At 48.0% G+C, this 20,870-nt stretch overlaps 1 protein-coding gene across 4 annotated transcripts in view; it reads right to left on the bottom strand.

Annotated features, from left to right (window-relative positions):
• LOC144607076 (pituitary adenylate cyclase-activating polypeptide type I receptor-like) overlaps positions 1 to 20,870 on the bottom strand; it is a 117,531-nt gene that overhangs the window by 57,323 nt on the left and 39,338 nt on the right. For all 4 annotated transcript variants that reach the window (XM_078423660.1, XM_078423685.1, XM_078423668.1 and 1 more), the window contains 3 exons: positions 14,597 to 14,681; positions 4,222 to 4,329; positions 2,878 to 2,987 (listed from right to left, as the gene is read on the bottom strand). In XM_078423660.1, coding sequence (XP_078279786.1) covers positions 2,878 to 2,987; positions 4,222 to 4,329; positions 14,597 to 14,681 — 303 coding nt within the window. The remainder of the gene's footprint in view (positions 1 to 2,877; positions 2,988 to 4,221; positions 4,330 to 14,596; positions 14,682 to 20,870) is intronic.

Raw genomic sequence — 20,870 nt, 5'->3', positions numbered from 1 at the left:
AGTGGGTCAGTGGTGGAGTAACTCAGTGAGTCAGTGGTGGAGTAACTCAGTGGGTCAGTGGTGGAGTAACTCAGTGAGTCAGTGGAGTGGAATAACTCAGTGGGTCAGGCAGCATCTCCGGACGACACCAACAGGTGACGTTTTGGGTTGGCACCCTTCTTCACAGGGGCGGCACGGTGGCGCAGCGATAGAGTTGCTGCCTTAGAGTGCCAGAGACCCAGGTTCGATCCTGACCTTGGGTGCTGTCTGTTCATAGTTTGTACATTCTCCCGGTGACCACGTGGGTTTTCCTCCGGGTGCCCCTGTTTTCCTCCCACACTCCAAAGACGTGCGGGTTTGTAGGTAAATTGGCTTTGGTAAAGATTGTAGATTGTCCCTAGTGTGTTGGATAGTGCTTGTGTACGGAGAACGCTGGTCGGCGTGGACTCAGAGGGTTGAAGGGCTTGTTTCCTAACTGTATCTCTAAAGTCTAAAGTAAAGTCTAAAGCCCAAGATGCTCTATTTAAGACAGTCCCATTTGCCTATGTTCATGTTCGGCACAGACATTGTGGGCTGAAGAACCTGTTCCTGTGCTGTATTGTTCGATGTTCACGAATACAAGTATAAATATCATACAAACAGACTGATGTCGACAATGGTGGCAAAATTACCATGGGGAAGATTTTGGACTTGGAATACGTTTCTGGAATAAAAGCAAGCAGATGGAGCGAAAAGGAGGGGAAGATTTGATAAGGAGTTAAAGTAAGTTTAGATCCAAACACATTTAGTTGTGCAGTGATTTTGTCAGCTTTGATATCGTGAGGCTCCTGATTGGAACAAAGAACTGACAGCAGCCTTGGGCGCTCTCCAGCATCATGTGTGTGGAATGAAGAATAGATGGGGCCGCCATTCGGATGCGACACAAACTGGGCTGGTTGGTCGTCTGATCTGTAGCCCAGCACGGGGGGGGGGGGGGGGGGGGGTGTTGGGGTGGGGGGAGGGTTTCGATCCATCTACCTGTTTGTATTCCAAAAGCGTCTGCAAGGGAAAACTCGAATCTCAAACCTAGAACTCGAGGGCACTGGTTTAAGGTGAGAGGGGAGGAATTTAAAAGATATTTGAGGGGATTTCACACACACACACACACACACACACACACACACACCATGGAAACAAGCCCATCGGCCCAACTCGTCCAAGATGCCCCATCTAAGCTGGTCCTGTGTGGCTCCATATCCCTCTTAACCTTTCCTATCCATGAAGCTGGTGACTCTCTGAAATGAACTGCCAGAGGAGGTGGTGGAGGCAGATACAATCACAACATTTAGACTCATGGAGTCAAACAGCACTGAAGCAGGCCCTTCGGCCCAGCTTGCCCGTGCCAACCGAGATTCCCCCATCTACAATAGTCCCACCTGCCCTCTTTTGGCCCATATCCCTCTAAAGGGAGGGAGGCACAGTGGCACACGGGTGGTGTTGCTGTCTTACAGCACCAGAGACCCGGGTTCCATCCTGACCACCGGTCCTGACTGTACGGAGTTTGTACGTTCTCCCTGTGACCGCGTGGGTTTTCTCCGTGTGCTCCGGTTTCCTCCCACACTCCAAAGGCGTACAGGTTTGTAGGTTAATTGGCCTCTGTAAATTGTCCCTCATGTGGAAGGATAGTGCTAGTGTACAGGGTGTTCACTGGTCAGCGTGAACTTGGTTATAGTACCTGCTTCAACTACCTCCTCTGGCAGCTCGTTCCATACACCCACCACCCTCTGAGTGAAAAAGTTTCCCCTCGGGTTCTTATTAAATCTAGTCCCCCTCACCTTAAACCTACTTTATGTCCTCTGGTTCTTGATTCCCTTACCTTGGGTAAAGGACTCTGTACATTCACAGATCTATTTCCCTCATGGTCTTATACACATCTATAAGATCACCTCACAACCTCCTGCGCTCCAAGGAGTAAAGTCCGAGCCCGCCCAACCTCTCCCTATAGCTCAGGCCCTCGACTGCTGGCAACATCCAACGCTAATCCTCCAAAGGAGAAGTTAGACAAACTTGGATTGTCTTGTACTGGAAACAAGACAAACTTGGGATTGTCTTGTTCTGGAAAATGGTGGTTGAGGGGAGACCTCATAGAAGTATATGTAAATATGACAAGAATAGACAGGGTAGACAGTCAGAGCTTTTTTTCCCCCAGAGGGCATAGATTTAAGATGAAAGGGGCAAAGTTTATATGATATGTTATTTTACACAGAGGGTGGTGGGTGCCTGGAATGTGCTGCCAGGGGTGCTGGTGGAAGCAGGTACGATAGTGTCATTTAAGAAGCTTTTAGATAGGCACGTGGATGTGCAGGGAATGGAGGAATATGGATCACGTGTAGGCAGGGGAGATTGGGTTAATTTAACGCCATGTCGGGCATGGACATTATGGGACATAGGGCCTGGTCCTGCACTGCATTTTTTTAATCTCCACGCGTCTTTGGAGTGTGGGAGGAAACCGGAGCACCCGGAGGAAACCCACACGGTCACGAGGAGAATGTGCAAATTCCATGCACAGACAGCACCCGAAGTCAGGATCGAACCTGGGCCTCTGGCGCTGTGAGACAGCAGCTCTACCTGCTGCACCATTGTATACAATACCATTAGTAGTTATATCCACACGCAGACAGCACCCGTGGTCAGGATCGAACCTGGGCCTCTGGCATCATGAGGTAGCAGCTCTACCCGCTGCGCCACTGTGCCGCCATGTATATATATATGTAACAGGGACCAGAGGAGAATGGCGGCTGCGCCACTGTGCCGCCATGTATATATATATGTAACAGGGACCAGAGGAGAATGGCGAATAAGTTCTAGGGGCAAAAAAAAAGGGCACCACGCAAACATTACTGTAATGAACAGACTTACCTGATCTTCAAACTCTGTGATATTTTCATCGACACCACACGCATCGTAGTAATGGGGGAATGTTTCTGACCAGCCCTCGTCGGTACAGTTCCTGTAGATGATGCCTAAAGCTGAAGAGATGTCAACACAGTCCCTTTCAGTAAAGCAAGACAAGGAATTGATTGATTGATTAATTGATTGATACATTATTATCACATGTGGCATGTCACAGTGAAACTCGGTGTTTTATATATCATCGGCAAGGTATGCAAAGCATCACCACGTATTGTGCCCAACTAAGTTACAAAGTGTTCATCATAGTCCCCTCTTTGTTCTTTTGCCATTCTTTGTGTTTCCACGCTGTATCTCTGAACCATACTAAACTATACTCCTTTAACTGCTCTCTTATGATGTATTGGAACCATACTAGTATATAGGCCTATATTTAATAATATATTGTAGTGGCCTGGCGGAGGCCAGAGAAAAGGCAAGACGCCAGGCAGTGTTTAATAGATTCTTTATTAGGCTGTGAGCTGGTGCCCACAGCGTAGTTCTCCAAGGGATGATCCACGCCTTCCCTTGGTCTGGCTTTTAACTCCTTTCACCTGTCCGTCACGTAACGAGGGGGCTGACCCGAGGAATGGCCTGATCCGCCACAATATACTGATATATACAATATATTTAAACTACACCCACTTACGAGTTGTTTACCTATTGGTGGAGAGGCAGCAACCAGTGAGCTTGCTCCATCCATCCAACTCATGCCTGTGTTTGCCCCATGTCCCTCTGAACCTTCCATCCAAGACCGCAAGAAATTGCAGCAAATTGTGGACACAGCCCAGACCATCACACAACCCAATCTCCCTTCCACTGACTCCATTTACGCCTCACGCTGCCTCGGCAAGGCCAGCAGCAAAATCAAGGACCGGTCTCACCACCGGTCACTCCCTCTTCTCTCCCTCTTCTCTCCATTCAGGCAAGAGGTTCAAAAGCGTGAAAACACACACCTCCAGATTCAGGGGCAGTTTCTTCCCGGCCTTTATCAGGCAACTGAATCATCCTATCACCAACTAGAGAGTGGTCCTGAGCTACCATCTACCTTATTGGACTGCTCAAGAATCTGTCAATCTCTGCCTTGGAAATATCTAGTGGACATCTAGTGGGCATTTAGTGGGTATCTAGTGGGCATCTAATGGGCATCTAATGGGCATCTAGTGGGCATTTAGTGGGTATCTAGTGGGCATCTAGTGGGCATCTAGTGGCCATCTAGTGGGAAGCATCTGGTGGGCATCTGGTGGGCATCTGGTGGGCATCTGGTGGGCATTTAGGTTTCAAGCATTAACCACACTTGGTCGTTGGTGTTACCATCAATGGTGTTAATGATCCTGAAGATTCCTGGGCAGGTGACGGAAATGACATCTCCATAATCCGCGTTTGGCCAGCAGGTTAGGTTGTCCCACATCCCGGGGCAGTCTGTGGAGAGAAGGAAAAGCTTGACGTCACATGTACCGAGGTTGGGGAAATACATTACTTTGCACGCATCCCTGTAAAATCATACGGCAGACCTCACCTTGGCAGGGCATAGGAGTGCCACATTTCTGGTGCAGGCAATGTTACAAAAGTTCACCGAAAACTCCTACCTACGGAGAACATACAAAATCCGTACAGGCAGCACACATAGTCAGGATTAAACCCGCACCTCTTGCGCTGTGTGGCTGCAGTTGACAGCAGCCCCCCCCTCCCCCAACTGCTGGGACCCCCCTTCGTTCTTGGCGGCCCCTCCCCCCCACCAGGTAGCTCTCGACGGCCCTCCTTGCTCTCGACACCTCCACCTGGCACCTGCTTCCACGCACCTGCCACGCTAGCTCTACACACTCCCTGCACACGAGGGGCGATTTACAGAGGCCAAGTAACCTGCAAACCCGCACAGCTTTGGGATGTGGGAGGAAACCGGAGCACCCGGAGGAAACCCACAAGGTCACAGGGAGAATGTGCAGACTCCACACACAGATGGCAACCGAGGTCAGGATCGAACCCTGGTATCTGGGGCTATGAGGCAGCCACTCTGCCAGCTGTGCCACCGTGCCACCCAAACGGAGACATAAACGAGGGGTTAAGAGGAGTGTCAACGTTGACAGACAGATAGGGGCTTTGGTCAATTTTTTTAAATTTATTTTATTTTAGAGATACAGTGCAGAAACAAGCCATTCGACCCAGTGAGTCTATGCCAACCACCCAATAAACCAGCACTAACCTACACAATAAGCACAATTTACAATTCTTACCAAAGCCAAATAACCTACAAACCTGTATGTTTTTGGAGTGTGGAGAAAACGAGAGCACCCAGAGAGAACCCATGTGGTTACATGGAGAACGTACAAACTCCGTACAGACAGCACCCGTAGTCAGGATCGAACCCGCATCTCTTGCGCTGTGTGGCAGCAACTCTACCGCTGTGCCACCGTGCTGCCACAAATCACTCACTCCTCCCAATGTCCCAGGGAACAATTCTGCCAGCAACCTATCCCAGCTCTTGCCCGCAATCCCAACCTGATAACTGAGTTATGCCTCATCTCCCTCTTCTTACCATTTTGAAGTTTAGAAACAGGCCCTTCGGCTCTGCATATCCATGCTGATCAAGATGCCCCATCTACACTAGCACCAGTTGCCCACTGGCCCATATTCCTCCAAACCTTTCCTATCCATGTACCTGTCCAAATATCTTTTATATGCTGTTATGGTATCATTATTTGTGTTAGTGTTATAGTTCGTGTTAAGGTCTAGGTTTAGGTTTACTGTTGTCACCTGCACTGAGGTACATTGAATAGATTTAGAAACATAGAAAATAGGTGCAGGAGGAGGCCCCTTGGCCCTTCGAGCCAGCACCGCCATTCATTGTGATCATGGCTGATCACCCACAATCAGTAACCTGTCCCAACTTCTCCCCATATCCCTTGATTCCACTAGCCCACAGAGCTCTATCTAACTCTCTCTTAAATTCATCCAGTGATTTGGCCCCCACTGCTCTCTGAGGCAGAGAATTCCATAAATTCACAACTCTCTGGGTGAAACAGTTCCTTCTCACCTCAGTTTTAAATGGCCTCCCCTTTATTCTAAGACTGTGGCCCCTTGTTCTGGACTCCCCCAACATTGGGAACATTTTTCCTGCATCTAGCTTGTCCAGTCCCTTTATAATTTTATACGCCTCTATAAGATCCCCTCTCATCCTTCTAAACTCCAGTGAATATACAAACCTCGTCTTTTCAATCTTTCCTCATATGACAGTCCCGCCATCCCCGGGATCAATCTCGTGAACCTACGCTGTACTGCCTCAATTACAAGGATGTCCTTCCTCAAATTAGGAGACCAAAACTGTACACAATACTCCTGATGTGGTCTTACCAGGGCCATATACAACTGCAGAAGAACCTCTTTACTCCTATACTGAAATCCTCTCGTTATGAAGGCCAACATGCCATTAGCTTTCTTCACTGCCTGCTGTACCTGCACGCCAACTTTCAGTGACTGGTGTACACGGACACCCAGGTCTCACTGCACTTCCCCCTTACCTAACCTAACATCATTGAGATAATAATCTGCCTCCTTGTTTTTGCCGCCAAAGTAGATAACCTCACATTTATCTACATTATACTGCATCTGCCATGTATCTGCCCACTCACTCAACCTGTCCAGGTCACCCTGCAACCTCCTAACATCCTCTTTGCAGTTCACACTGCCACCCAGCTTTGTGTCATCTGCAAACTTACTAGTGTTACTTCTAATTCCTTCATCCAAATCATTAATATATATGGTAAACAGTTGCGGCCCCAGCACCGAGCCTTGCAGCACTCCACTCGCCACTGCCTGCCATTCTGAGAAGGACCCGTTTACTCCTCCTCTATGCTTCCTGTCTGCCAACTAATTCTCTATCCTTTTTATCTTATCCTTATCCTTATCCTTATCCTTATCCTTTTACTGCTATCCAAATGCACCATTATTACCTCTTTAATAATTGACTCCAGCTTTTTCCTCACCACCGATATCAGGCTAACTGGTCTGTAATTCCCCGTTTTCTCTCTTGCTCTTTTCTCAAAAAGTGGGATAACATTAGCTATCCTCCAATCCACAGGAACTGATCCTGAATCTATTGAACGTTGGAAAATGATCACCAATGCGCCCACTATTTCTAGAGCCACCTCCCTGAGTACCCTGGGATGTAGACCATCAGGTCCTGGGGATTTATCAACCTTCAGTCCCATCAGTCTACCCAATACTATTTCTCACCTAATGCAAATTTCTTTCAGTTCCTCTATCCCCCTAGATTCTCTGTCCTCTAGTACATCTGGGAGATTGTTTGTGTCTTCCTTAGTGAAGACAGATCCGAAGTACCTGTTCAACTCTTCTGCATTTCCTTGTTACCCATAATAATTTCACCTGTGTCTGCCTTCAAGGGACACACATTTGTCTTTGCTAATCTTTTTCTCTTAACATATCTAAAGAAGCTTTTACTGTTCTTCTTTATATTCTTGGCCTCGTACTTCATCTTTTCAGCCCGTATTGCCCGTTTTGTTACCTTCTGTTGTCCTTTGAAAGTTTCCCAATCCTCTGGCTTTCTGCTACTCTTTGCTGTGTTATACATCTTTTCTTTTAGTTTTATTCCATCCCTAACTTCCCTTGTCTCCTACTCCCCTTAGAATCTTTCTTCCACTTTGGAATGAAATTATCCTGCATCTTCCAGATTATGACCAGAAATTCCTGCCATTGCTGTTCCACCATCATTCCTGCTAGGATCCTTTTCCAGTCTACCTTTTCCAGTCTCCTCTCTCATGCCTTCATAGTCCCTTTTGTTCAACTGCAACACAGACACTTCCGATTTAACCTTCTCCTTCTCAAATTGCAGATTAAAACTAATCATATTATGATCACTACCTCCAAGCGGTTCATTTACCTCGAGTTCTCTTATCAAATCTTGTTCATTGGGCAACGCTAAATCCAGAATTGCCTTCTCTCTGGTATGCTCCAGTACAAGGTGCTCTAAGAATCCATCTCGGAGGCACTCTACAAACTCTCTTTCTTGGGGTCTAGAACCAACATGATTTTCCCAGTCTACCTGCATATTGAAATCGCCCATCACCACTACCTTTGTTACATGCCAGTTATAACTCCTGCTGCAACTTACACCCTACATCCAGGCTACTATTTGGGGGTCTGTGGATAACTCTAAGCTTTGTTTTGCTTTGCTATCCAGTCAGATTAGCTACACCACACATAGATACAATCAAGTCAAACTCAAGTACAATAGATAGGGTATTGTGTTAGGCCGGCACAGTGGAGCAGCGGTAAAGTTGCTGCCTTATAGCACCAGAGACCCGGGATTGATCATGGCCTTGAGTGCTGTCTATACGGAGTTTGTACGTTCTCCCTGTGACCACGTGGGTTTGCTCTGGGTGCTCTGGTTTCTGCCAACACTCGAAAGACGTTCAGGTTTGTAGGTTAAATGGCTTCAGTAAACCTGTACATTTTCCCTAGTGTATAGGATACTGCTAATGTACGGGGTGATTGCTGGCCGGCGTGGACTCGGTGGGCCGAAGGGCCTGTTTCCGTGTTGCATATTTAGACTGTAAAAAACTAAAATAGATCAAATGGGAAGATACAGAGTGCAGAATATAGTTGTCAGCATTGTAGCGCATCAGTTCCACAGACAAAGTCCAATGTCCGCATTGGGGTAGAGGTGAAATGAACAGTGCCTTAGCTTATGGAAGGAGCATTGAGAAGCCTGACAACAGAGGGGAAGAAGCTCTGTTCCAGAGTCTGGCAGGGCGCACTTTCAAGCTTCTACCACAGGGGAGAGGGGAGAAGAAGGAATGACTGGGGTGGGATAAGACCCAGATCTATTGTTGTCTGGGTGAAATGGACACTCTGTTCCTGTATCACATTGAGGCATTGGTTGATTAAGATGATAAGAACAGGACACTAGACTGAAGGTGAAGTCCTCCCCCACACATTTCATTGTTTGCTGAAAAATGTTTTCTCAGAGGCAGCCTTGTGTGCCGAGTATGAGAAAGCCTCAACTATTACATTTATAAAAAAGGCTTGCGCTTTAAAATGAAATCAGCTTTGAATGAATCTTTTGAATATCATACTTAATGTGTCAGTGTTGCAATGGAGAGCTTTTATTCAGCTGTTTGAAAGCTAAGACGTGTATCCTTGTGGACTTAGATGTGATTGCTGGGATTCAGGGTGTAGAGAAGATTCATCAGGATGTTAAGGAAGGAACTGCAGATGCTGGTTTACAACGAAGGTAGACAAAAAATGCTGGAGTAACTCAGCGGATCAGGCAACATCTCCAGAGAAAAGGAATAGGTGATGTTTCAGGTCAGGTCTGAAGAAGGGTTCCGACCCTAAACGTCACCTATTCCTTTTCTCCAGGGATGCTGCCTGACCAGTTGAGCTACTCCAGCATCGACCAAACCTGGGTCTCTGGCACTGTGAGGCAACAGCTTTACCAGCTGTGCCACTGTGCCATCCAAGGGGCATAGATAGAGTCATAGTCATACAGCAAGAAGACAGAACCTTCAGCCTAACTCGTCCGTGACAACCAAGATGCCCCATTTCCCCCTGTTTGACTCCCATCCCTCTTACCCTTGCACCTGTCCAAGTGCCTGTCCGATACAAGGATGCGAACAGTGGAACTGATAGGATGACCAAGGTGGGGGAGGGTGGAGGAGGGAGGTGGGGGGGGGGGGGGGGGGGGGAGAAGGGAGGACAGTGAGTGCAGGAGTTACTTGAAATTAGAGAAATTAATTTTCATGCCGCTGGGGTGTAAGCTACCCAAGTGCAATGTGAGGTGCTGTTCCTCCAATTTGCGCTGGGCCTCACTCTGACAGTGGAGGAGGCCCAGGACTGAAAGGTCAGTGTGGGAATGGGAGGGGGAGTTAAAATGTTTGGCCACCGGGAGATTTCTAAGGTCATGGTGGACCTAGCGTATGTGTTCAGCGAAATGATCACCAAGTCTATGCTTGGTCTCGCCGATATATAGGAGCCCAGACCGGGAGCTCCGGATACACTGGATGAGGTTGGAGGAGGTGCAGGTGAACCTCTGCCTTACCTGAAAGGACTGTCGGGGTCCCTGGATGGAGTGTTATAAATCTGCAACATGACTTCCTGCAACAAAGCTACAACATGCATGCAACATGCATCCTACACTCAATGCCCAGACCAATGAAGCCAGGCGTACCATGTGCATACCTCCTTGTGATCCTAGCCGGTTTACACCCATTCATGCTTCCGGTCAATGGTAATTCATCTGAACAGCCATTGACCTGAAGCGTTAGTTTTGTTTCTCCCTCCACAGATGCTGCCTGACCTGCCGACTTTTCCTGCAGTATCTGCTCTTCATTTTATATTTATCAATCAGGATAGTTCAGTTTAGTTTAGTTCAGAGATACAGGAACAGGGCTATTCGGCCCACTGAGTTCGCACCGACCTACACACCAACCTACACACCAACACACTAGGGACAATTTACAATTGTACCAAAGCCAATTAACCTGCAAACGTGTACATCTTAGGAGTGTGGGAGGAAATCCAGGGGCACCCTGAAAAAGCCCAAGCAGGTCACGGGGAGAACGTACAAACTCCATGCAGACAGCTCCCACAGTCAGGATCGGACCCGGGTCTCTGGCGCTGTAAGGCAGCAACTCTACTGCTGAGGCAGGGTGCAGCCCAGGTAGTTGCACAGGTCATATTATGAACCAGTCTGTGCACTGCTTTCTTCTGAATTCATCTCCGTGAGTGTAATTGTTCAAGATGGTTATTGCCTCCTGGCTGTTATTAAGTGAATTACGTGGGTGTCATTATCCATGTGATGCTTATATGATTACAAAGATAACTTAGTTAGAGACAGTGTTGGTTTCATGCTTTGATATTGGAGGAAAGTCATTTTGGTCTCTGAGCTAATAAAGGCTCTGGCTCAAAATTCTTCAAATTATTGATGCGGGAATTTTGATTTAAAGAGTTCATTACTGCAAGGAATGAGGGTGGATATCCTTGAAGCAGCAAAGGAAGCTGAAGTAGGATCTTATTAGAGGTTTTTCAAATCATGAAGGGCATAGATAAAGTCATAGTTTTGAGTCATACAGTGAGGAAATAAGCCCCTCGACCCAACTAGTCCATTCCGACCAACATGCCTCGTCTACACTAGTCCCACCTGCCAGCGTTTGGCCCATACCCCTCTAAACCTTTCCTATCCTTGTACCGGTCCAAATATCTTTTAAATGTTGTTATAAGTCATATGGTCACAATCTTTTTCCCAATCTAAAACTGGGGGGAGCAAGAGAGTCCAGTGTGTTTTATTGTCATATGTCCCTCTCAACTTAAACCACTTGTGTGTCTTTCAGACTTTCTTGGCCACCACCCTTTCATACAACATAGAATATCGAACAATACAGCACAGGAACAGGCCCGTCGGCCCATAATATTCCACACTGAACATGATGCCAAGCGAAACTATTCTCATCTGCCAGCACGTGATCCACAGTGGCACAGCGGTAGAGTTGCTGCCTTACAGCGAATGCAGCGCCAGGGTCCCGGGTCTGGTCCCAACAACGGGTGCCGTCTGTACGGAGTTTGTACATTCTCCCCGTGACCTGCGTGGGTTTTCACCGAGATCTTCGGTTTCCTCCCACACTCCAAAGCCGTACAGGTTTGTAGGTTAATTGGCTGGGTAATATGTAAAAATTGTCCCTAGTGGGTGTAGGATAGTGTTAGTGTGCGGGAATCGCTGGTCGGCGCGGACCCGGTGGGCCAAAAGGGCCTGTTTCCACTCTGTATCCCTAAACTAAACATCTCTCCATTCTGTGCATATTCCTGTACGTAGGCAAAAGCCTCTGAAACATCACGATCTTCACTGACTCCTTCACCAGCCTTGGCAGCATTTTAAGGCACTCACCACCCTCTGTGTAAAAAAACCCTTGCCCCTTTCACCAATAAAGCTATGCCCTCTCGTCTTTGACATTTCTACCCTGGGGAAAAAAGACTCTGACTGTCTATCCTATCTATGCCTCTCATAATCGTACACATTTCTATCAGGACTCCCCTCATCCTCCAATGTTCCAGAGAAAACAATCTAAGGCATACATCACAGAAACAGAACTAACTATCTATGCCGACTAAGATGCCCCATCTACACTCGTTCCAATTGCCCACGTTTGATTCATATCCCACCAAACCTTTCCTATCCTGTCTAAATGACTAATGTTGTTGTAAATGACTAAATGTCTTTTAAATGTTGTTATCTTACTTCCCTCAACTACTTCACCTGCATCGTTCCATATACCTGTTGTACTTCATGGTCCGGTACCTTTTGTACCTTTGTTGAGACTCTGGACGGACCACAAGTACACGTGTGTAAAAGGTTACAATGCTGGAGCTCAACTCCAGGCTGTTTATTCCGTGGCCGCCTAATCACACCAATCACTTATATACACAGGCATACAAAGTAGTCCTTGTGACCAACAAAGTAGTCCTAGCAATATCACAACAATACCCACCACATCCAGTGTGAAAAAGTTGCTCCTCAGTTTCCTATTAATTCCTTCACCTCCCATCATAAAACTATGCCCTCTGGTTCTTGATTCCCCTACTCTGCGAAAAAGACTCTGTGCATTCACTCTATTTACTCCCATCATACACCTCTGTAAGATCACCCCCTCAGCCTCGTGTGCTCCAAGGAATAAAGTCCTAGCCTGCCCAACTTCCCCCTGTAGCTCAGGCCCTCGAGTCCTGGCAACATTCTCATAAATCTCCACTCTTTTCACCTTAATGGCATCTTTCCCTCAGCGGAGTGACCAAAACAACATAATGCAACATAAAGTGTGGCATCACCAATCTCTTCTACAACTGTAACATAATGTTCCAACTTCTAAATTCCCTGACTGATGAAGGCCAAGGTGCCAAAACTCTTTCTACCCTATCTGAATGCAACGCCCATTTTCATGTCATCTGTATCATGCCTTGTACGTTCACATAGTGTCATCGTCTTACAGCATGGAAACAGGCCCTTTGGCCCGACTTACCACACTGGCCAACATATCCCATCAACACTAGTCTCACCTGTCTGCATTTGGCCATATCTGTCTAAACCTTTCCTATCCATGTACCTGTCTAAATATTTCTTAAACGTTGCGATTGTAACTGCCTCAACTACTTCCTCTGGCAGCTCTTTCCATACACCCTCCACCCTTTGTGTGGAAAGTTACCCCTCAGTTCCTATTAAATCTTTTGCCTCTCACCTTAAAACCATGTCCTCTGCTTGTAGGATCCCCTTTTCTGGGCACGAGGCTCTGTGTGTCTACCCGATCTATTCCTCTGATGATTTTGCCACCTCCTTAAGATCACCACTCATTCTCCTGCGCTCCAAGGAATAGAGTCCTAGCCTGCTCAACCTCTCCGTGCAGATCCGGCCATCGAGTCCTGGCAACATCCTTGTAAATCGCTAAACCCTTTCCAGCTTGACAAAATCTTTCCTATAACATGGTGCTCAAAACTGAACACAATACACAAAATGTGGCCTCACCAACATCTGATACAACTGCAACATGATCTCCCAAATTCTATACTCAACGATTCTCATCCAGATTGTTGAAATTGTTGACAAACAGCAATGGGTTCAGCACCAATCCCCGAGGCACACGACTAGTCATAAATCTCCAGTCTGATAAACAACTGCCCACCATCACCCGCTTAAAATCAAGGTAATCCTGCACCCATTTAACTAACTACTCCTGCATTCAATGTGATCCAATGTTCATGCCCTCGACAACCTTCGTGGTTACCTCTTCAGAAAATTCTATCAAATTTGTGAGACACATTTTCCCATGCATAAAACCATGCTGATTATCCCAGATCATCCCCAGTCTATCCAAATTTAGGCAGGCACAGTGGCACAGCGGTAGAGTTGCTGCCTCATAGCACAAGAGACCCGGATTCGATCCTGACTACGGGTATTGTCGGTATTGAGTTTGTATCTGCTCCCTGTGACCGCGTCGGCTTTCCCCAGGTACTCTATTCCCCCCCCTCTCCTCTCCCCCCCCCCTCCTCCCCCCCCTCCTCCTCCTCCCCCTCCTCCTCCTCCCCCCCTCCTCCTCCCCCCTCCTCCCTCCCCCACCCCCTCCCTCCCCTTCCCCCCTCCTCCCCCCCTCCCTCCCCCCTCTCCCCTCCCCCCCTCCCTCCCCTCCCCTCCTCCCCCCCTCCCCCCTCCCCCCATCCCCCCTCCCCTCCTCCCCCCCCATCACACTCCAAAGGCATGTGGATTTATAGGCTAATTGGTTGCTGTAAATTGTCTGTAGTGTACTGTATAGACCTAGTGTACAAGTGATCGCTGGTCTGTGCAGAATGGGCTGAAGAGCCTGTTTCTATGCTGGATATCTAAACTAAACTAAACCCATGCTGATGATCCCAAATCAACCCCCAAATGACTGCATACCATATCTCTCAGAATCCTCTCCAGATGTGCTTGTATAAACGTACTTACCACAGATGTTAGGCTCACTGGTCTACGTTTCCTAGGCTTTTCTTTCCTCTTAAATAGAGGTAAACGTTAGCCACCCTCCATGCTTTTAGTTTGGAGATACAGCGTGGAAACAGGCCCTTCGGCCCACTGTCAACCGGAAGGAAACTGGAGCACCGGGAGGAAACCCACGCGGTCACAGGAAGACACGCCTGAGCGCCAGACACTCACCGAAGGTGGTTTGATCGTCCTGACTCAGTTTGCTCATGCATCGCTCTCTTTCCTGTCGGATGCAATCCAGGTGGAAGCCGTCAGCCTGAAAGATAAGCAGAGGTGTAAGAGTTGCCGGCAGGACAACATGCCGAGACCGGTCAATCGGTCAAAGTACTGGCATCACTTTATTCAGACTGATCAATCCTCAACCTGGGTCCCGATCCAAAACGTCCTCCCTCCCCAGATGCTGCCTGACCCGCTTGAGTTCCCCCAGCACTTTGTGTTTTGTACAAGAGTGAATTGGACTTAGACTTTAGAGATACAGCGTGAAAACAGGACCTTCGGCCCACCGAGTCCGTGCCGACCGGTGATCAGAATCAGAATAGCCTTTATTGTCATCCAAAAATGTCTTTTGGACGAGATTCCGTTACCCACAGTCCAACAATAAGAGCAATCAAAATAAGCAATTAATTACACACACAATCACAAACCAACACAAAACAAAACAGAAACATCCATCACAGTGAGTCTCCTCCAGTCACCTCCTCACTGTGATGGAAGGCCAGAATGTCTTTTCTCTTCCCCTGCCGTCTTCTCCCGCAGTTAGGCTATTGTAGTTGCCACGTTCCAGGCCGCGCCGGACGGTGAAAGGTCCACAGCGGGCCGACCCAAGCCCCGCGATTCGGGGCGAGCGAAGACGCTGCCACTGCACGTCGGGGCGGCCGTGGCTCCCGTACACGAGCACTATCCTACACACTAGGGACGATTCACATTTTTTTTACTGGAGCCGAATTAACCTACAAACGTGTACGTCTTTGGAGTGTGTGAGGAAACCTGAGCACCCAGAGAAAACCCACACATCACAGGGAGAACGAACAAACTCCAGACAGACAGCACCCGTGGTCAGGATCGAACCAGGGTCTTTGCCGTTTGTAAAGCAGCAACTCTACCTCCTTACGGTTCGATCCTGCACGTTCTCCCTGTGACTGCATGGGTTTCGTCCGGGTGCTCCGGTTTCCTCCCACATCCCAAATATATGTGGATTTATAGGTTAATTGGCCGTCTATAAATTGACCCAATTGTGTAGGGAGTGGATGCAAAAGGAGGATAACATAGAACTAGTGTGGACGGGTGATTGATGGTTGGCATGCTCAGTGCGCTGAAGGGTCTGTTTCCATGTATCTTTCAGTTAAACAATTAATAAATCTAGAAGAGGTTGAAAATAACAGATTAACAAGATGTATTCTTGTTATTTCGGCACTGTATTCCAAGGGTGGTGGGTGTATGGAACAAGCTGCCGGAGGAGGAACTTGAGGCAAGTACTATTGCAACTCTTAAAAAACATTTAGACAGGTACATGGATGGGATAGGTTTAGAGGGATATGGGTCAAACGCAGGCAAGTGGGATTAGTGTAAGTTGGTCAGCGTGGGCAAGTTGGCTTCATGGGCCTGTTTCCATGCTCATATCATATCATATCATATATATACAGCCGGAAACAGGCCTTTTCGGCCCTCCAAGTCCGTGCCGCCCAGCGATCCCCGCACATTAACACTATCCTACACCCACTAGGGACAATTTTTACATTTACCCAGCCAATTAACCTACATGCTGTGTGGCTCTTTGACCACAACACTGGCAGAACTTCAAATGGTATCCAAATATCATGAGATTTATTGATGCTTTATCCACTGGGACTGAATGACAAAGTCAGGCACCAGAGGAAACCGGGGTTTATGAAATTATTGTACGCACCCACACCCAAGAACAAATAAGGCAGAGGAAGCATGTGTTCACAGTAGTATTTAGTCACCTCATGCACACGCACACACCCTCACACACCAACGCACGCACGCACACACACACGCACGCACACACACACTCTCTCTCTCTCTCTCTCACACACGCACACACACACACACCCTCACACACCAACGCACGCACGCACACACACACACTCCCTCACACACCAACGCACGCACGCACACACACACGCACGCACACACACTCTCTCTCTCTCTCTCTCACTCTCACACGCCAGCGCTGCCGTCGCAGCTGCGGCTTGCCTGCAGTCCGTCTGTCTTTTGTGTTTTTTGTTGTTTTGTCTGAATTGTAGTTTAATATGATGTAGTGTTGTATGTTATGTTTTGGGGGGGGGGGGGGGTGGGAGGGAACGGGAACTGTAACTGTAACATTCTCTCTCCAGAACGGAGACGTGACCTTTGTTCTGTGTCGTGTCTCCGTTCCCGTTGCGGCCTACCACCGGCCATTCACCTGGGAACACCTGGGGCTCTGGTTCGCAGAGCCCGCGGCGCGGACTCACCACCTGCGGCGCTGGCTGCCTGCGGATGCTGCGGGAACGGCTGCGACTCGTCTCCGGAGGCTCCGGCGCGGGCCGCGTGGACGTCGGAAGCCCGCAGACCCCTGGGTGGGGGCCGACATCGGGAGCTCCGGCAACGGCAGAGGCAGCGTGTTCGCCCGCCCCGAATCGCGGGGCTTGGGTCGGCCCGTCGCGGACCTTTCACCGTCCGGCGCGGCCTGGAATAGGCCGTTGACCTTTCACCGCCCAGCGGCGGCTTCAATATCGGGAGCCCCGACCGCCCCGACGTGGCAACTCCAACAGCCTGACCGCGGGACAAGACGGCAGGGAAGAGAAAAATACATTTTGGCCTTCCATCACAGTGAGGAGGGACTGGAGGAGACTCACTGTGATGGATGTTTCTTTTTGTTTGGTGTTAGTTGTGATTGTATGTGTTATTGCATTTTTATTGATTAATCTTATTGGTCTTATTGTTCAACTGCGGGTAATGTTTCATTTTACTACACATTTATGTGTATGTGACAAATAAACGACTATTAACTATTGACGCACACACACCCTCACACACCAACGCACGCACACGCACACACTCTCTCGCTCTCTCTCTCACACGTACGCACACACACACCCTCACACACCAACGCACGCACATACACTCCTTCTCTCTCTCTCTCTCTCTCTCTCTCTCTCTCTCTCTCTCACACGCGTGCACACACACACACACACACACACACACACACACACACACACACACACACACACACACACACACACACACACAGAGCTACTCAAATGGAGAAACAAGGAAGTGCTGTTGCTGGTTTACAGAAAAAAGACACTGCTGGAGTAAAGTGGGTCAGGCTGGTCTCTCAAGAACATGGACAGGTGACGTTTCAGGTCAACCCTTCTTCTGAAATGTCACCTCAAAGGTTCTTCTGAAACCTGAAACGTCCTATAAGTTCATAAGTTCACAAGTCATAGGAGCAGAATTAAGCCATTTGGCCCATGTAAACAACTCCACCATTCAATCATGGCTGATCTATCTTTCCCTCTCAACACCATTCTCCTGCCTTTTCCCCATAACCCCTGACACCCTTACTTATCAAGAATCTGTTCATCTCCGCCTTAAAAATACCCTTGGCCCTTGGCCCTTGGCCTCCACAGCCGTGTGTGACAATGAATTCCAGATTCACCACCCTCTGGCTAAAGAGATTCCTCCTCATCTCCTTTCCAAAGGTACGTTCTTATTCTAAGGCCGTGTCCTCTGGTCCTCGTCTCTCCCACTACTGGAAACATCCTCCCCACATCCACTCTTCTGAAACGTTCTTCTGAAGAAGGACCTTTCTTCTGAAACATCACATCCACGTTCTCTAGAGATGCTGCCCTTGACCTGCCGAGTTACTCCAGCACTCTGTGTCTTCTTTACTCCAATGAATGCAGGCCCATAGCACTTGTAGCCAAGAGGAGACCCTTGTTTACAATAATAGACAATAGACAATAGACAATAGGTGCAGGAGTAGGCCATTCGGCCCTTCGAGCCAGCACCGCCATTCAATGTGATCATGGCTGATCATTCTCAATCAGTACCCCGTTCCTGCTTTCTCCCCATACCCCCTGACTCCGCTATCCTTAAGAGCTCTATCTAGCTCTCTCTTGAATGTATTCAGAGAATTGGCCTCCACTGCCCTCTGAGGCAGAGAATTCCACAGATTCACAACTCTCTGACTAAAAAAGTTTTTCCTCATCTCTGTTCTAAATGGCCTACCCCTTAATGTTGACATATGCACACCACACACGCAGCTAGACAACCCCACGCATGATTGTTTTCTCTGGAACGCTGAAGGTTTAGTGGAGACCTGGTGGAAGTACACAACGTTATGAGAAGCATAGAAAGGGTAGACATTCAGAACCTTTTTCTCAGGATGGAAAAATGTAATATTGGAGGCCATATCTTTAACGTGTGGGGGGCAAAGTTTAAAGGAGATGTGCAGGGCAAGTGTTTCTATGCAGAGAGTAGTGGTGGGTGCCTGGAACATGCTGCCTGGGTGGTGGAGGCAGATACAATCAGAGAGCTTGAGACTTTTGGACAGGCACATGGATATGCAGGGAATGGGAGGATATTGATTACATGCAGGCAGATAAGATTTGGTCTTGACATCATGTTCAGCATGGTCACTTTGGGCCAAAGAGCCTGTTGTGTGTCGTACTGTTGTGTGTTCTAGTACACATATATATACACACTTAACAATATCAGTGTAAGCACACACTCCAACACATGCTCCCTCAATGCATCATTAGCACATGAACAATATCACTGACATACACATACACGTACATACACATGCACACACACACGCATGCAAACAAATGTGTGCACATGACAGGATTGATAGCAATATCACTCAGAAATGAACACATGGACTGTAGATGCTGCAATCTTGAGCAAAAAGACAAAGTGCTGGAGGAACTCAGTGGGTCCGGCAGCATCTGTGGAGGGAATGGAGAGCCAGATGTCGTCTGTCCATTTCCCTCCACAGACTTAGTTTAGTTTCGTTTAGAGACACACTGTGGAAACAGGCCCTTCGGCCCAGCGTCCATGCCGACCATCGGTCACCCGTTCACACTAGTTCTATGTTATCCCACTTCCTCTCATCCACCCCCTACACACGGGGCAATTTAGAGTGGCCGATTTACCTTCAAACCTGTGGTAGACACAAAATGCTGGAGTAACTCAGCGGGTCAGGCAGCATCTCTGGAGAAGAGGAATGGGTGACATTTCAGGTCGAGACCCTTCTTCAATGTGAAGAAGGGTCTCGACCCGAAATGTCACCCATTCCTTCTCTCCGGAGATGCTGCCTGACCCGCTGAGTTACTCCAGCATTTTGTGTCTGCCTTCGATTTAAACCAGCATCTGCAGTTTTTCTTTCCTACACAAACTACAAACCTGCACGTCCAACGGGATGTGGGAGGAAACCAGAGCACCCAGAGAAAACCCACGTGGTCACAGGGAGAAACTCAACACACACAATCAACAAACCGAGGTCAGGATCGAACCCCGGGTATCTGGTGCTATGAGGCAGCGATTCTACCGGCCGCCCTACCTGAGGGTGGCTGGCCTACTAAGTTCCTCCAGCAGTTCGTGTTTTATGCTCAGGGCTGAGGACCGATGGGTTTGAAGCCACAACGATCCATTTCGTTGATAAATGACTGGGACGATGGGTCAGAAACCACTTAAGCTATACTGACATTGGCACAAGGAGAGGGAGCATCGTGAGTAATGAAGTCAGAAGCACTCAATTGGAAAGGGTTATTAACAGGTCGCTGGAGAGGGGGGAATCCCCTGGCTAATCACAATCTACAGCACGGACAAATGGTATTTTGAATCCAATAAGAATAAAATGGAGAAGCTTTCTAAGTAATGAGAACGTGGAGGCTGTAAAGTCCAAGGTGGCTGAGGATTTCATACACATCAATCATTGACAAGTCAGGGTACAGAAAGCATTCGTAATGGCTACGTTTAGTTTAAGGTCAGGTTTTTCGTTTAAGTTCATGTGACAGGAGCAGAAGTTGGCCATTCGGCCCATCAAGTCTACTCCGCCATTCAATCATGGCTGGTCTACCTTCCCTTCTCAACCCCATTTCCCTGCCTTCTCCCATAACCCCTGGCACCCTTACTAATCAAGAATCTCTGAATCATTCCCTGCCTTAAAAATATCAATTGACCTGGCCTCCACAGCCTTCTGTGGCAATGAATTCCATGTTTATTATTATTAAGTTTATTATTGGCACATGTACCGAGGTACAGTGAAAACCTTTGTTTTGTGTGCTGGCCCAAATAGTTCAGATATCTAGTTTAGTTTAGTTAAAGGTGCAGTGAAAAGTGGTTTTGTTGCGTACTAATCAGTCAGTGGAAAGACTATACATAATTACAATCTATCCATCCGCAATGTACAGATATGGAATCAAAGGAATAA

Source organism: Rhinoraja longicauda, chromosome 2 (genome assembly GCF_053455715.1).
Source record: "Rhinoraja longicauda isolate Sanriku21f chromosome 2, sRhiLon1.1, whole genome shotgun sequence".
Taxonomy (NCBI): Eukaryota; Metazoa; Chordata; class Chondrichthyes; order Rajiformes; family Arhynchobatidae; genus Rhinoraja; species Rhinoraja longicauda.
Note: the sequence above shows the minus strand (reverse complement) of the source record. Positions and strands in the feature narration are given on the sequence as shown.